The sequence below is a fragment of the Notothenia rossii genome (genome assembly GCF_949606895.1).
Source record: "Notothenia rossii genome assembly, chromosome: 9".
NCBI classification, from domain to species: domain Eukaryota; kingdom Metazoa; phylum Chordata; class Actinopteri; order Perciformes; family Nototheniidae; genus Notothenia; species Notothenia rossii.
Genome location: NC_136907.1, coordinates 13014216 through 13032426, shown reverse-complemented (window position 1 = coordinate 13032426; position 18211 = coordinate 13014216). Strand labels below are relative to the sequence as shown.

The 18211-nt window shown below is 42.6% G+C and overlaps 1 protein-coding gene across 1 annotated transcript; it reads left to right on the top strand.

Annotated features, from left to right (window-relative positions):
- Positions 1-330: 330 nt before the first annotated feature.
- pafah1b1b (platelet-activating factor acetylhydrolase 1b, regulatory subunit 1b) lies at positions 331-16748 on the top strand. Its single transcript, XM_079649761.1, has 11 exons — positions 331-510; positions 7012-7248; positions 10885-10969; positions 11084-11158; positions 11331-11537; positions 12874-13042; positions 14076-14178; positions 14357-14585; positions 14948-15049; positions 15135-15291; positions 15451-16748. The coding sequence occupies exons 2-11, from the start codon at positions 7217-7219 to the stop codon at positions 15522-15524; spliced, it is 1233 nt and encodes a 410-aa protein (XP_079505887.1). The 5' UTR covers positions 331-510; positions 7012-7216; the 3' UTR covers positions 15525-16748.
- The last annotated feature ends 1463 nt before the right edge of the window (positions 16749-18211 follow it).

Here is an 18211-nt window from a genome sequence, read left to right as displayed (position 1 = left end):
GCAGTTTAGTGTATACAGTGCTTATATTCATATTGGCAGCGATGACATCTAGGCTATATTATTTGTAGCATAATAAACTTAACTATGCAGTGAAGTAGGCCTGCAGTGGATGTTTTAAAAGTGTTATTTAAACTATATGACTGCGTTCATAAGAGTGATGACCTGCGCTAAGAAACTGTTCTTTGTCTTTGTCTCATCTCAATAAAAACGTGTTAACGAAGATAAAGTGGCTGTATGAAATTACAAAATACCGTAAATTATGGTGTGTTTTCCCTTTAATTTCATGAGCGAAAGTGGTGCACGCTGCGCGCCCCCGCTCGCCTCAACGTGCGCGCAACCGATATCCAATCGCGACCGTTAGCTGGGGCCGGGCTGCGGTGGTACCAAAGAGGAGAAAAAATCTGACCGTGCCGGGTGATGTGAAAAGTCACAATACCACATCAAAACCAGGGCTTACCGTTGCATGCTTAGACCAGTCGAGGGGATATGAGAATTACCATTTTTCAGAGGGTAAGTTAGTGTGTATTACAAGTGTCCACATTTTTGTTTTGGCACTTAGAAAGACTTGTTATTTTTGACGACGAATTGCCTGCAGTCTCTGCGCTTTCCCGTTCCGATCTCAAAATGGCGGAGACAGGCCGAAAGCTAAGCTAAGTGGCAAAGTTGGCATTCAGAAGAGCGTTAATTTAAAATACGAAATAATCCGATGGAGATATTATTCAAACATACTGAATGTGATTGTCATATTAAAACCAGTTCGGCGTTTCTTGGTCATTTCGTCATTTGTACGGGGACACTTGTTGTGAACATTAGCTAAACACTTGGCTAACGTTAGCCACGTCTATTTATGGACGTTCTTTGGGAATGAGCTAACGTGGTACGTTAGCCGACTATGCTAACATAGGTGCTGTCAGCTTGCTGCCATATTTTCTAAAGCCCGGTGCATATTCTGGATTCTGTTGTTGCTAGAAAATGCAATGACAACATCTGGATTTGGAAAATGAGGCGTGTTTGTTGTGGAACCATCTTTATGTTTGTTGAAAGGTTATTCAAAAAACAGGGTTGGCTTGTTCTGGTGAATAACACCAAATAGCCCTATAATCAAACTTGGTTACATATCTCATGCCCACTTTATCACTGTTGCAATAGACTGTGCTCATGTTTGTGTAGACCAACGCCCTATGTGTGTGTTGGTATGGTGGTTGTATGAATCTATTCTGCTGAAACTGACAGCTTCAGTTAACGTCTACGTTATCATGCTAAGCTAACGTTAGCTGGAAAGGGCGTTGCTGAGCCATTGCTGCAACTTTGCCCTTGTGGCCATCGAGTCTTGGAAGACGTCACCCGAGCCAGATTTTTTAACTGAGAAATATGTTAATAAATAAATAAAGCAGTATTCAACCAATATGGGTTGTTTTACGCTTTCTGTAAGGTCTCTAAAGGTAATCTGCAGCGGTTTGATGAATCATAATCAGGGTGGAGACTCAAAAGGATCAGTATGAAATACTGGCCATCAACAATGCTGTGCAGTTTTCACTTGCGTTAAACAAATCTGTCTTATGAGCTGCATTTCACTAACTGGTTTATGATTTTTCTCTATCTGGCCTGTATTATCTAGCCGTAAATGTGAAAGCCTATGCCTAAAGAGTAGGTTATGAACCCTTAGGCTGTATAGATATTTTATATTCGCTCTTCTTTTACTTCTGCTGTCTTTCAAGGGTTTGCTTATCATACGTTTTGAAGTCAATAAGCTGTTATAGAAAGTACAGTATATATGTTGTCCCGCATTCCCATATGAAAAGACCTACACTTATTACAGTACACTATTTATTAATTAAGTCGAAAATGAAAGGTGCTCATGCTATCATGTTTTGTACTCTGACAAAGTTATGCCACTGTCTTGTCACATTTACATTGGACTGTGGCCATTGATAGCACATGCAATATGTTTTAGATAAAGCTGAAGTTACTTTTGAACTGAGTAATTTTTATTGTAGGGCAGACAAGTGAACTGTGGAAGTGTAGGCTGCCAGTTAAAGGGTAAAAATGATTTACCTTGACGTTTGATTAGTAATTAGTTGTACCAGCATGGACTTGTTTGGAATGAAGGTCACCCATAAGGAGGTGCGTTGTACAGCAAGCAGAGCCTGAAAGTTTGATATGCAACAAGAATGAATGCCTGTGGCTGGGTTAATTGCATTTTTGTTATTCGATTCTGTCTTCTGAATGTAATGCTTAACTTTTCAGTAATCAATCTGTTGTTGAATTAACATTGGGGTTGCAAACAATTGTGATATTAAGTAAGGCAGTTTGGTGTTGAGACTTGATGATACTTTTCAATTTGAATGTATTGATTGTTTAAGTCAATTGTCAAGTGGATGACAACTGGATGACGAGTGGTTACAGATTCTTCAGTGTCAGGATTTGCAGCTTCTTTGTCTGATATAGTATTTCATATCAACTGAACATATTTCAATTATTGAAACAGAGCAACTCATTTGAAGATATTACCTTTAGTCTTTATGAAATTAATTGATTTGACAGTTTATACCAAAAATGTATTGTATGGTTCATCTCGTAGTTCTTTTGAGAGCAGAGGGGGCACCGGTTTTCATAGGTCTCTTGTGATCATGCACGGATGTAGACAATTAGGAGGCTGCTCCATCCCCCAGTGACGTCTCAGTCCTCGGTGGAAGCCGGTAAACTAAATGTTGTCATCAAGCTGCCTATGCTCTTATTGGCCTCCACATAGACTTGTGTAGTCGGCCACACACCGTGACCATAACAAATTCGTTCTTTTAGCAAATTCAAATGCTTTTCCTTAGAATGAATGTCCTGACTCCTGAACAAGCTTTTTTGTTTTGTCTTTGACCCTCATTGAAATCTGAATCCTTAACTACTGTTAAAGATTAACTGCTGAAAATGATTTGCATGAATGGTTATATGTGACGATCAGGGTTTTTGTCAAAACTTGTTAGAGCCTTCAGACAAAACAGACGGGAAGTGGGCGTGCGGGGCAAACATTTGGAGGAGCAGCTTGTCACTCAAAAGTGAAGCTCTGGTCTATCTTAAAGGTCAGCCCACCTGAAGTCATCCTTCATACTCACAACACGCATTCACACACACATGCTCTTTCTCTCAACTGCTTTGTTAATGCTCCACACAACCTATGAAGAGAGTTATTCCTGTAAGAAGGTCACTTCTTTTATAACATTCTGAAGCTTAAAAAGCATTGAAATAAACGACAACAAGAACAAAAATGCATTAGCCCACCAAGGACTCAACTTAGGCCCAGCAGGCAACCACACTTGAAATACAGTGACAAACACCCTGGACAATGATAAGAAAAAAATAGAAGAACCTCACTCTTTAGTAGTTTACATGTTACTTTGTAAAAGACCTAACTGATTAATTAATCAATCAATCATCAAAAAAGGTATATATCTTTCTGCCTTTTTTATTGTACAGTACAGCTGAAGATTGGCAGATAAGGGGGGGTAGAGAGGGGCTGCTAGCTGCGGTTAATATCCACTTTACCAGGTGATCAACTGGGGCCCTGGCACATGCATTTGAATCACCAGCTAACCTTCAAAGGCAAACTTCTGTCTACCTAACCTGCGACAGAGAGCTGACATTTGTGACTTCAAACTAAAATAAAAAAGCTTATATATAGGTTGAAGCCCTAAGGCAACATATCAGTGTATTAACCACCAGGAACTGAACACAGGTCAGATGCATATTTTACTTAACTCTTTTTTGGGAGAGTCAAAATCATTCAAATCAATCATTGCCTTTTAGTAGAACCGAAGTGTTCAGATGATCGAACAGGTTGTAAACAATTCCCCTCCTCGTTGCTCATTTTTGATAAGCCTGATGCATAGACCTTGGACTTTATGAGTCTCTTGATTTATGATCATGTTCTCACTCTGGAGCACTAAGCCTAGACACCTGTACACTACGTGGGAACTGGAGCACTCTTGCAACACTTGAAATACATTTTACTTAGTTATTTGTCTTTTTTTTACATTTCTCCCAGGTACAGATGCTGGTAAAGCTCTGCAGGTGCAGAAGCTACAGACTTGTCTTGGTTATGTAATAGTTTGAAGGTTGGTCTGTTTGGACAAAGGGCTATTTTTGAAACACTCTGAGAATGATGCTAAAATCATTGTTTGTCCTTTCAGCTCGGAGCGCTCCCTATGGTTAAGGTTTTGTTGTCTGCTGGGCTGCCATGCTTTTACTTAAAGGAAACGCTCAAGAATTCAACCGTGAAGTAGAAATATTTATATAATGCAGGAAAATCTGAAAATGACTATGCAATAAATCAGTTTTATATCTCTATTGTGATGTGAAACTAGATAAAGTCTTAGAATTGTGGTCTTTTAATGTCATAAAAGTGTCTTCCTGGTTTTAAAGGCTGTACAGAAACTAAAAAGTGTTCTGAATTGACCAGATTGTGTAGCTATACTCGTTCCCTTTAACCAATAAGTCATTATATTCACGAAATATAAACATAATTCATCAAAAATGTCTTGTGTTAATATCTTGTGATAGCACCAATAGTCAAACCTACAACATAGTCGCAATATCAGTATCGAGGTAATTGATCAGAAATATTGTGATATATTAGATTTCTCCATTCCGCCCAACCCCAGTTATGACTACTTTCCAATTTAGCGTCATGCAATTGTTTATTGTCTTAAAGAAGTCTGTTGTGTTTAGAAGCAGCCACTGCCAACAGACGGTGAAAGAACGATGCACCAGACAATAACGTAGACTACGACAGTTTGCTGTCAGTCTTCTCTCTGTGTCGGGGGTTAATCCTGTTAGTCTCAGTCCCGTCTTTTCTTTATATTGCGTTGTCAGCTGTATGGAGGACTTGTGGTCTCTATCACTTAGAAACACATACACACTAGAGATGTTAAGATTCACCGATTCGCATCGGTGCACCGGCATAAACGTTCAAGATGCGAGTGCACCGGTTGAAAGAGTGCACATCGGCTACAGTTTGGGTTGAACTCGCGATGCATCGATTGCGTAGCGTCTTTGCATCGGTAAAAAACCGATTCATTCATATAAAATCCCCTTATCTTGTCAACGTTCAGCAGAGACGATCTTTGATATTTGCTTCGCCACTACGGAGAACGAGAGTCTCAGTTATCAACACACACGGAAGTTGAGGAGAAAGAGAAACACAGCGCAGCGAAAAATACCTACAAATCAAACGTTTGGCAACACTTCGGATTGTTCAAGAAAGACGGTGTAATAGTCATTTATGCTATATAGTTGACCGCAGGTCATGGAGAGTAATAAGGTATCCGTAGACCTTTGTATGAGGTATCTTTATTACTTCACAGGTCTACAGCCATGATACATAGATCCGTCCTAGATGCGGACTTGCATACACACAGTATCACTCCGCAGCCGCACCCCATCAGTAACGTCCTGATGGTATATGTGCGCGGCACTATTACTACAGACGGTCAACTTGAAAAATCACTCGCAAATTGTTAACGATGCCGAGCCGCTTTAAAGTACACAAGTAGTACGAGGAACTTAGCGACGCACATAAAGAGGCGACATGGGGTCTGCGGCTGAAAAGAGAAACCTGAAAGTGAGACATATGAGTTAAATCACTCAGTGAGGTGTTCTGTCAGAGAGAGGTGTTTAGCTTACAGCAGCCTGTGACGGCCAATAATAATTTAAATGTCTTCCTTACTGTAAGCAGTTATGAAATACCTGTTTGTGAAAGGTTATTTGTTTTCTTTATTGTTCAGATAGAAACCAATGCTTTCTGCTCACTGGTGTGTTAGCCTCTGAGTGTTAAGCACATCAGGCTGGCAGCTGTATGGGCATTGCTCTATGGTAGCTGTTATTTGCACATTGTTAATCATGAGCAATGCATCCTTACATTGTTTAACTGTGAGGTGTTATACAATTGTACTCTGGAGAGCTTTTAAAGGTAAAAAAATAAACGGCATGATGGGATGTGCAGTACCAAATATGTAAAGCACTTTTTTGTTAATGTATGATTTGCTGCATATAAGGAATAAAACAAAAATCCTCTGTCGTACCATATTGAAGTATCATTATTTTTGCATCGTGTTGAATCGCATCGTATCGCCCCGAATCGCATAATGTTGAATCAAATCGTATCGAACTGTATCGCAACAGGGGTGAATCGTATCGTATCGCATCGCCTGGTGTTTCAAAGGTATCGTTAATGTATCGTATCGTGGTAACGTATCGAGATGCGCATCGCATCGGCCTCAGTGATGGAGATGCACATCCCTAATACACACTCTCTAGGTTGTTTGGTCTGGCCACTAAGCAGCTTAGTCCTATTGTGGCCCCAGGTGCCAGAAGGTTGACGCTCAGGAATCAAATCGTCTTATTAGCTTCACAATCACTGAGTGGTGCGTTTTGATTAGTCAGCGGATCTGGTGGATCTGTGCTCTTCTATTAGGTTGGTCACATTGTCCTAAAATTGATTTTTTAAAGTTTGATCAACTATATAAAAAAAACCTACCACTGTCACTGCCGGGGTTTACTACAGTCACACTTCATTCAACGTATTGATTACATCTTTCATGCTGTCATTGGAAAGAATCAGCTGCTAACTTTTACAAAAATCTACTTTACTTGTGCAAGATTCAAAGGTTCAGATCAAGTCTGCAGAAGGAAGAGAGTTGCAAGTCCAGTTTTAAGATTTAGAATAAAAATGTGACTTTATATACCTAGAAATTGATGTAAAGTAATAACGTTTGTGGCAGCAGTGGAAAGGCTTTAAGGCCAATGCATCAGTATTTAAATCAAGAGCCCCTAAAATGTATTTTTCTTACTTCCCAGCATTGTTTATTCAAATGTTAATGTACTTCCCTACTTTCCTGCCTCTATGCTTTACATAACTTGTTGTGTTACCCTGTTCTACATTTTACTCATTTTTTAATCCTGGAATATATATGTATTTTTTTACTGTCAATCAGTATTTTGTTCTCCCTTCATTTCCTTCAGGTGATGGCCACATGTGAGAAGTGAGTAGGATCTGGGCCAGTGGTTCTTGTGGAGTCTTGTCCCGACAGTTGATTGGCAGCAGCATCTCCAGTTCACCTCCCTCTGCGTGGCACTCTTTCGGCTTGGACACCCCCCCACCAAACACTTCCCAGCCAGACTCCCCCAGCACATCACCTCCCCCAAGAGGGAGAGAACAGCAGCCACCATGGTGCTGTCACAGAGACAAAGAGACGAACTGTGAGTGCCTGGATGTAAATATGTGTGTGCAGGCTCATTACGCATGCAAACAAGAACAGACACGTAGTGCTCATCAGGAGGCACACTTGCATTAAAGTGTCCGTACATGAAGGCTTTTAGCAATACTTCAATGTTTGACCACACATGTTTTCCTCTCAATAGAAAGCATTGGAATATGTTTAGCTGTTGCTAAGTCATCCTGACAATGTTATTGCAGACAATGACACGAGAAGTGCATACAAGAATGTGTAATCATTAAGGAGATGTGAAGAGATGTGGGCTTCAAGGTGCTTCATTTGATAGCTACTTAGTGAATATTTCATAACCAACATGACAGGGTCAAAGAAGTGAGGGGGATGGGGCAAGAGGAACTTATGTGAGCAGCTCTGTGCCTGGCTGATCATACGGTATGCATCCATGTCCAGACGTCACCAAGCTGCAGATATTTCATCTTATCAACATGGTTCACCCGTATGCTCAAGGAACTCCTTGCTGTTGGTCGTTCTGTTGGGATTATCGAAGGGAAATCCTTCTGCCAGTGATGACCCACTTTTCAATGTCTATAATAGACAGTTGTTTCAGGGTTACAATTATCAGCAGTTCAAAGTGGCCCTGAAGCGGCAGCTTACATTTAGCACCGTTACTCATGAAATATTCACCCTTCATTTATTAAAAGAAAAAGAGCTTTCCCTCTCATTTATATAACTGTGGGTGTACATCTAAGTAGGGTTGGGTACCGACTACCGAGAACCGGTTCCGTTCCAACATTTCGATTCCAACGGCATCATTTAGAAATGTGAATTTCGGTTCCGCTTTTCGATGCCCGAGGAGATGTTTCTCGCCGCTCTCCGTAGCCTACTGTATGACTGCGGCGGGGTGGGAAATGTAGCGTTGTACCTACACTTCCTACAGCGTAACCTGAGACCAGGGCCGGCCCGTCGCACTGGCGTTATAGATGTTCGCCTAAGGCGCCAGATCTGAAATATCTGAATATAAACAAACTGATATATATATATATATATATATATATAATATATAATTTTTGTACCCTGCCCCTCAAAGAATCGGAATTGAGTACCGTTAAGAACCGGAATCAAAAAGTAGAATCGGAATCAGAATCGTGGAAATTCAAACGATACCCAAACGATAACCCCAACCCTTTTCAAAAGCTAAAAAGACACCAGAGCCTGTTGTAGATATTGTAACTACGCAAGGAATACAAATTGAAGTGGTTACCTGTTACAAATACCTTGGTATCTCGCTTGATGATTGTCTCACTCTTAAACGTCATGTCAATAACCTGCTTAAAAAACTGAGGGTTAGACTAGGTTTCTTCTACAGGAACAAGTCCTTTTTCTCGCTTGAGGCCAGGAAAAGGCTAGTCACTGTGACCTTTTTACCTGTGCTGGACTATGGTGATTTGAGAATGCACCTGCCAATTGCCTGGTCAAGTTAGATGCTGCGTATCACAGCGCACTGAGATTTGTGACAAACTGTAAAGCATTAACCCATCACTGTACCCTGTATGCAAGGGCTGGTTTGCCTTCGCTAACTGTACGGAGGCTCAGTCACTGGTACATTTTTATATACAAAGCCATGTTAGGGAAACTTCCATCCTACATCTGCTCCCTGATCTCATGACGAATTGTAAGTGGCTACTGCCTGAGATTGCATGCTGTAGTTTTATTAAATGTGCCAACTGCTAGGACTGTCTTAGGGAAGATAGCTTTTAGATGCACAGCTCCACTGTCTTGGAATAGTCTGCAATTGAAATGGAAACTGAGCAATCTGGTGCCACTAAATGTTTTTAAAGCTCGGTTGGATGCTACTCAATCGGAAGCTGTTGGTACCTGCTCATGTGGATAGTTATTGTAAATTGTAATCCCTGTAATGATGCTGTATGATGTCCTTTTTGTTGTTCTGTTTATGTTTAATGTGGAACCTACTTGAGCAGGTCTCCCTTGAAAAAGAGATCTTTAGGCGCGTTCACACCGCAGTACTTTTCCCACAAAGGTTCATGAGAACTTAGTTCATGAGAACTCTCTAGTTCTCATGAACTAAGTACAGATCGCGTTCACACCGGAATAAGTCCCTGAGGAAGGATTAGGCAAATGAAGCCGCTGACGTCACTTCTTCTGCTTTGGGTTTACTGGCCGACCGCAAACAACTTCACGGCGTATACTGCCACCCGGAGTCCCCGGAGTTTGGGACTGGCTTCAGTCCCATGTTTTTTTTTGTTGTTGCCATAAGTTAGTCTCTCTGCGTTTCTGCGCTATGCTAATGCTAATCATGCTAATGCAAGGATAATAAAATGGCGGCTTCACAACACTTTTTGGGAGTTTGACGGGGCGTGGTTTGCATTCCGCCCAGCCAATTAGACATAGGAACCTTTTTCTCCCACGGAAGTACCTGCTCTCTAGCAGGGGGTGAAAAGGTTCGCGCTCACACCTGCCTTGTATAGTCCGGTTGAATCGAACCCTGGTGCGTTTAGCCGCTTGGTGCGGTTCATTTGGGTCGGTGTGAACACAATCCGAGACCTCTTAAGTGAACTAAACAACCGGACTCTGGTCCGCTAAAATAGGTGGTCTCGGAGCGCTTGCTTGCGAACTCTGGAGCAGTTCATTGCTGGTGTGAACGCAGTCTGCACCAAAACATAGGAAGTGTAGTATTTACGTGTCACAAGAACACGGATATCTTCAAAAATATTTAGTGAAAGAGTCTTTCAAGACATCCGCGGTTGTTTAGTTAAAGAGTGAAGCCGAATTAAGTGTTGAACAGTGTGGTGTAAAGTAAAGATTCTCCGTCAGCTACATAAAAGTAAGAACACCTGTCGTCGGTGAAACGCCCCTCCTTACTGCAGAACGGCTCTCATTATATGTGTTATAATGTTTTTTAACGGACGTTGTCTGATTTATATAATCATATGCGCGGGCCGCTAGTGTCTGTTGATCTCCAGATTAACAGCAGCATGAGAATAACCTGCCTAAAGTGCCGATGCTCCATGGCGGAGGCTCCGGTAGAAATTGCCGGGATTTACGTTTTTACCCCCTTAATGTCTGACCAATGGTTGAACAGCATTTCCGTGCACATGACTTGTGTTTAAAGTTTCTAGTCCATTTGAGTTTTGCCCGTGTGAACGCAAACCGAACCTTCTGAAAAATGAAACAATGTAACAAACTGTGGTCTGGTGCGCACCAGAGAGCGGACTATTAGGTGTGAATGCACCGTTCCGGCTCTTTTTGGTGTGAACGCGACATTTCGGAACTATATCGGAACTAAAGTGGGGAAAGTACTACGGTGTGAACGCGGCTATTGATCTCAATGGGATACACCTGGATAAATAAAGGTTTGAAATAAAATGAAATTGCGCCCATCTGTTAGACAGGGTGTGGTTAATGGTCTTTTAAGGAGGAACCAGCATTTCTGTTAAGGTGGATCTAGTATTTAAGAAATGACAACCTCAATTTAACTGAATTGACCTTGAGTTCTACATCCAGCAATTGAATATTGAAATTGGGCTGATGGTGACCATTTGAAATGGACTGAGCATGTCTGCTATAACCGAAGAGGACCCAATGTGTGATTGGTAAACGCCTGAAATCTTTCAAGTATTTACTTTGTTTCCCCTTTTCACAGAAATCGAGCTATAGCCGACTATCTCCGTTCCAATGGATACGAGGAGGCCTATTCCACCTTCAAGAAAGAGGCAGAGATAGATATGGTAAGGAAAGAAGGATACACAAAAATGTCAAAATAAATTACAACAAAATAGTTCATTTATGCCAAGAAGCCTATGGATCCTTTTTCTCATTGTACTTTCTTTCACCTTTGATAGAATGAAGAGGTAGATAAAAAGTATGCAGGGCTTTTGGAAAAGAAATGGACTTCAGTCATCAGATTACAGAAGAAGGTAAGTCGTGTGTGTGTGTGCCAGGTCATAGTGTAAACATAATATGCCTTGTTATTTGTGATGCCATTGCCTACCTAGAACAATATAAATACAGAAACTTCCCTTCACCAGGTGGACAGCATGATAATATTAAACTGTCTCCTCTTCTGCTTTACTCGCCGCTCTGCCTCAGGTGATGGAGTTGGAGTCTAAATTAAATGAGGCGAAGGAGGAGATGACACATGGAGGACCTGTGGGTCAGAAGAGAGACCCCAAGGAGTGGATCCCCCGTCCCCCAGAAAGATACGCCCTGAGCGGGCACCGCGCTCCGGTCACACGGGTCATATTCCACCCCGTCTTCTCCGTCATGGTCACAGCCTCTGAGGATGCCACCATCAAGGTGTGTGTGTGTGTGTGTGTGTGTGTGTGTGTGTGTGTGTGTGTGTGTGTGTGTGTGTGTGTGTGTGTGTGTGTGTGTGTGTGTGTGTGTGTGTGTGTGTGTGTGTGTGTGTGTGTGTGTGTGTGTGTGTGTGTGTGTGTGTGTGTGTGTGTGTGTGTGTGTGTGTGTGTGTGTGTGTGTGTGTGTGTGTGTGTGTGTGTGTGTGTGTGTGTGTGTGTGTGTGTGTGTGTGTGTGTGTGTGTGCGCTAAGATGCCAGTTTGACATCGCCATAACTCTTCCCTTTATGAATGCTATAATATTCAGTTTGATTTAGACAGTATTCTGGGGGGGTCATCTGATACAATCTGCAACACGACAGCCTCCAGGACGGTCTGTGCTTAATTCTAAATGGAAAGCATCATCTTGACCTACTGCAATATTGCCCGAAAAAGAATTTGACATCCATCAATGTCAACAAGTAACAGCATTATCACATTGTTATTCAGATTCTCCATCAAGAGGTCCCACTTGTTCTATCTCTCACTGTCAAGACTCCCTTTGCTTTCCTAAGGTGCACTTAATGAAATATCTTTGGGATGCCATTCTAAGGAGAGCACTGACTTTGAAATGTGTCTCTAGCAGGAACATTAAAGTGATGCTTCATGCTGCGCCGTATATAAGCTAAATCAGTGAGTGTTGCAGCACCACAGCGTAGCCTCTGCAGCTCTGACCCTTCAGATCAAAGCTGTGCTGCAGGTCTGAGGCTGTTCTCTCCTTGTATCCTCAGTGCTTCTGCTTCAACACGCTTTCCAACCCCCCGCCTCCTCCCTTTATCCTCCTCCCTCCCTCCCTCCTCCTCCTCCTCCTTTCTTTTTCTGCTTTGTCACTGCTCATCTATGTGGAGATGGTGTGATGCTTGTGTTGTCAGAGGCAACACTCCCAGAGCACAGCGCCTTGGGAAACATGCAAAGCAGCTCCTCTTTCAACCCAGCCTCCTTCTTTCCTTTTCAGTCTTTTCATTGATTAAATAAACATAGTCAGTGGATTGTTTCATTTATATAATGTGATTTTAGCTGAAATGATATTCTCTTCAAACTGTCTTCAAAGGCAAAACACACTTTCCACCCTGCACACCATCCTCCCTGCAAAAATACGTTGTCCCATTCACACTGAATTGAAATGGGACCTCATATTTAATTATGTTAAAAAAACTAATTTGACTATTAGGCCAATTGAGTTAAATATAATTACCAAAATCTGCAATGTCATCGTCACATGTGGTATTTTTGTAGAATGTACATCTCTGATCTATAAGTGACTCCCACTGACTATCGCTGCATGTGTCTGTGATTTCAGGTGTGGGACTACGAGGCGGGGGACTTTGAGCGGACCCTGAAGGGACACACAGACTCTGTGCAGGACATTTCCTTCGACCAGACGGGAAAGCTGCTGGCTTCATGTTCAGCTGACATGAGCATCAAACTTTGGGACTTTCAGGGGTTCGAGTGCATCCGAACAATGCATGGTAAGATATTTACAGAAATAACATCAGTTACACAGCGTCCACACGGCAGTGTGCGTTGAAGCTTGCCAGCGGGCGTGTCTGAAACTCGACCAACAACCAATCACATGAATCACCCGCCCCGGACACACAAGCATATGATTTGATTGGCTGACGCTTCCGTCGAAGCTTCGAAAGTTGAACTTTTCTCAACTTTTGAAGCGAGCAAAGCGTGACGTCACCGACAATGCAGTTCGGCAAAGCGTGACGTCACCCCATTCAAAGTGAATGGGAAGAAGCGTTGAAGCTTCAGCGCACGCCGCCGTGTGGACGGGCCGTTACAGTACAGGAGCACCTGTAACAGGGGTGTATCTAATACATAACCACAACTGTTGCGCTATGCATCTGATTTAAAATATATAGATATATAACTATTTTAATGTTTCATATGTGTAATAATGCAAAATAATGTTTTTTATATATCAAACCAGAAAGTCCTTCTAATAGATTACAGCCCTAAAGATATACTCTTAAGTTCTACATGATGTTAGCATTACAGACTATCGTCAAGACATTTCAATGAAAAACAATCTATTCTTCTTTGAAAGCAAAAAGACCTCGAAGTTCAGCACACCTTGAGTTATTCTGGACCTTTGTTAACTCTTGGCGTAACCACAGCCCCTTCACTGTTGGAGCAAGACAAAGGGGTATAGCTTGGGTTAGGAGTTGAAGAATGTGTTCACTGAAACAATTACTACTTAACAAACAAACTACACACTGCCCAGCTTCACACAGCTATAGAGTTACTGCTACTTGCCGTCACACGCTCTCTTTAGGCTGCATACTCGGCAACGTTATTCTACTTCCTAATGGCGCTAGCACCGTATTTAATTATCAGAATCCAGACACGGTTGGGGCTCAATTATTTAAATCTCCAACTTGTTTTTGACACTGTTACTTGGAGTGCAACTGGCTTTGTGGTTTTGTGTTATTATTATTAAGTATTAAGATACATTCTGAACATTTACACAACCAAACTCTTGACTGTGTTCTCCAGGCCACGATCACAATGTGTCGTCTGTAGCCATCATGCCAAATGGCGACCACATAGTGTCTGCCTCCAGAGACAAGACCATGAAGATGTGGGAAGTGGCCACTGGGTAAGCAACACCAACTCTTAGGTTCAATATTTTCTTTTTATTCTGAGCATTGGAGCCATTTTCATTTCCATTTCATGATTCTCTTATTCTTAAATGTATCCATGATAACATTGACTTAGACTAATTCATGCTAAAAGTGTCTGTTTCACGATTTGACTCGCACTGTTTCCTTGGACAGGTACTGTGTGAAGACATTCACAGGCCACAGGGAGTGGGTGAGGATGGTGCGTCCCAACCAGGACGGCTCGTTGATCGCCAGCTGCTCCAACGACCAGACGGTGCGTGTGTGGGTGGTCGCCTCGAAGGAGTGCAAAGCTGAGTTGCGGGAGCATGAGCATGTGGTGGAGTGCATCGCCTGGGCCCCGGACAGCGCCCACCCCACCATCCTGGAGGCCACGGGCTCAGAGGTAGGAACAGCTGCTGCAGGATGTCTTACCTACAGAGGAAGTTTGTGTGTGTTTGGCTCAGCTGGAGGTTCCCACAATAAACGATCCATGTGCAAAAAGGTCAGACATTACTGCACTGTTGTCAAGTAAAGCTAACATCAAACAGAAGCACGACTTCAGTGAAGCTGTTAAGGCTTTTATAAAGACGGTCATCTAGCTAGTGATTTGATTTATTATAAAAGATTAGGTGTCACATACACTCAAGCAGTTCCCCCTGGCGGAAACGCTGCCTAGGAAGCATCTTTTTTTAGGACAAACTGCTGTCTTGTCTTTCAGGCAGCTAGGCACTGTTTCTAACATCTTCCCTGTGTTTTTTTCTACAGAGCAAAAAGAGCGGGAAACCTGGCCCCTTCCTCCTTTCCGGATCCAGAGACAAAACAATTAAGATGTGGGACGTCAGCATTGGCATCTGCCTTATGACTCTGGTGAGGACTCTCAGTGATGATGCCTCTCTCAGTGTTACTGCTGATGAGTGAGAGGAGTGGTGGGTAATCAGTGTTGTCTCTACAGGTGGGACATGACAACTGGGTGCGTGGGATATTGTTTCATCCTGGAGGAAGATTCATCGTAAGCTGTGCTGATGACAAAACCCTGAGGATCTGGGACTACAAGAACAAGCGCTGCATGAAGACCCTGAGTGCCCACGAACACTTTGTTACCTCTCTGGGTAAGAAACTGTGAATAATGGGAGTAATAGCGTCTGACATTAACCTGCACTAAAAATGAAGAACCTAAACCCAGACAGAAAAGCTCACTTCTTTAAGATTGAAATGATTGAGATGACCTTTATGCAGCTTTTGTGAACAGATGTTTACCTCTCTTGCAGATTTCCATAAGACTGCTCCCTACGTGGTGACGGGCAGCGTTGATCAGACAGTCAAAGTGTGGGAGTGCCGCTGAGACTGTCTCCGTCTCTCACCCTGTCCTGAAGCCCCCCCCCCCTTTCCTGCACCTCAGTCCTGACTCCCCTCCAGCCCCTCACCTCTCGCACTCCAACCCATAGTTGACCATGGCGCTTTACCTTTCTCCCCGTCCGCTCCCCTCCCCTCTCCTCCCCTCCTCCCCTACATCGGTCCAGCCCTATTAAGATGACTATTGTCCTTTTATGTAAATTATTCTGGATGTAGGGTACGCTTAATAAATGTCACGCAATCTCTGACACATAAACACACTCAAAAGATAAGAAGTATTCCTTGCATGGTGAATCAAAAAAAAAAGAAAATTGTGAGCTGTTAAATTTGCCGAATTTGCATACTGTTGTCGTGACTTCCTGTCAGGTCCAAAGGGTGAATATCCTTGTGTGCTGGCGCAGGTGGACTCCAGTTAACTGACAGTGCACGAACAAACCAATGGCACCCCTTGTTGAGGGGGTTAAGGGTTTTGTTTTGTTTTGTTTTTAGTCCATGCTTCCATTGTTGTGGCTTGTCACTGCGTGGATGGTGATAGAGAAGGTGTGAGGAAAGTGAGCATTAAAGAAAGAGAATGAGTGGAAGTTGTCCAGGAGAAGATGATGACGTCAAGTGGAAGAAAAAAATGAAGCCGGATGCAGCTCCCTAAGTTGAATCACATGAGGTTCTGTGGGCGAGTGCACGTGTACATGTGTGTATACATTGTGTGTGAGTGTGTGTGTTTGTATATTATGACAGGAGAACCTCTCTGCTGTCTCTGCTCTGCCGCTCAGAGGAGAGGGAGGAGGCAAAGCTTCTCACCCACTGTGTTCATTCATACTACTTCATCTCTTTTAACAAAATTGCTTTCTAGTAGACACTCACAGGACCTTAATGATCCCCTAAGCTGCTGAGAGCACAGACACACGGCCCATAGCAAAAGTGTGTTTTACAGAGGAAAAAGTCTGCTCACCTTTTATGAGGTTTGTGTGTGTGTGTGTGTGTGTGTGTATGTCGCCCCAGAGATTCGCCCAGTGCCCTCTTGCTCGCTATCTCTGCCTTGTTAACCCATTGAGGGCTCCCTCACACGGGATTTTCATTCTGCTTTCTGTGGTCTCACTGCTCTCTTTACACACATACACTCACAAATGCACATACACGCACAGTAAAAGTTGTGTATCAATATATCTGGATGTCATTGTTTGCAACATAATGAAATAAAATTCTGTAAATATGAGTTATCTGTGTATGCTTTCTTTTGAGGAAAGGAGGTAAAAGGAGGTGACGCAAACTTCGGGGAGTTCACCGTCGCAGTGTGAGGTCAGATACTGCAGTGCTTCAGTTCATCCCAAATTAGAAAGAAAGGTGCTTTCAAGGACAGCTGCTCCAACAGTCTTCCTTTTCTATTTTGCTTTTAGCTTTAGGCATATTCTCAACGCTTCAATCGGTGTCTCTGTAAATAATAGATTTGGTTGCACTTTTAAGAGCTGATGGTAGTAAATGTTCAATATTTTTGGGGCATGACAACCAGTGACAGCCTGCGGCCCACAAGGATCTGATAAGTTTAAATCAGAGTGAAGCTTTTAAAAAGAAATAGGTCACTTCACTAAAATGTGAAAGCTGCTGCTCTAGACGGTGAATATTATTTATGTATAACTATCTGGCTCTGCTGAACATGTTTTGGTCTGGTGCTACACTGTGGCCTCTTAGCATTTTAAAGGAATACTACACCCCAAAACAGCAGTGTGGGTGTTTATTCTGAAGTGTTGGAAATAAAAAGGTTTTACTTGAAATGCATGTTTTGGAAGAAGTGAGCACACGCTTGGATAAATAATTTATAATCGTTAATGATTCAAATCCCTCTCAGGATGAGTGATCGATCAGAAGCTGTTATTGGTTTAGATAAAGGTATAGATCAGTCCTGACCTAGTGGTAGTTTTTAGTTTTTGAAATGAAAGATAATTTGGGAGGATGAAGTTGATAATTGTGATGTAGAGAGAACGGGTAATACATTTTGACATGTATTCCTCAGGTACAGCCCAGTTATTCCACAGCAGGCTCAGACTGGAGAGGCACAGACATCAGGAGGCAGCAGGGACAGATCTGGCCTCTTTATCAATTATGTACGGTACCCCAGCCTACTGTGCTCACACACGCACCTGCTCACTCACCCACACAGCAATTACTTTCTCTGTGCCCTGCTGTATCCTGGCAACTGTTGCCAGGATGTCAAACGTGCAAGCACCACACCTTGCTCCGTCCTGCAGGTTTAAGTGTGGAGGATCTGGGAGTGGTGGAGTGAAGACAAATGCAGAAGGAAAGTTATTACAGCAACATTTTGTGATTTGGTGGTATGGTGACAGGATTAAAGCCTTGTGGACTGCTGAGCTAGACGAGCAGAGAAGTAAGAAGGGTTTCATGGGACCAAATGAAAGGGCAATAAACCTGTCTGAAACTCCTGTTTCCCAACAGAGGCAGTAGAGTAGAAACATTGGCCTACATCCGGCGGCCACCACTCATGTCTGGCACACGCTTTCCCCTCATGCAAGCTATAAAAATTCAAAAGGGGAAAAAAGAAGAAGCTCATTTATTTTGTATCTAGGTCACCCATTTCTCTCCATCTAACAAAACTGTTATTGATACAGATGTTTATTAAAGAGACAACGTGAGAGGAGCAGCAGAGAGATAAAAGCCAGCATT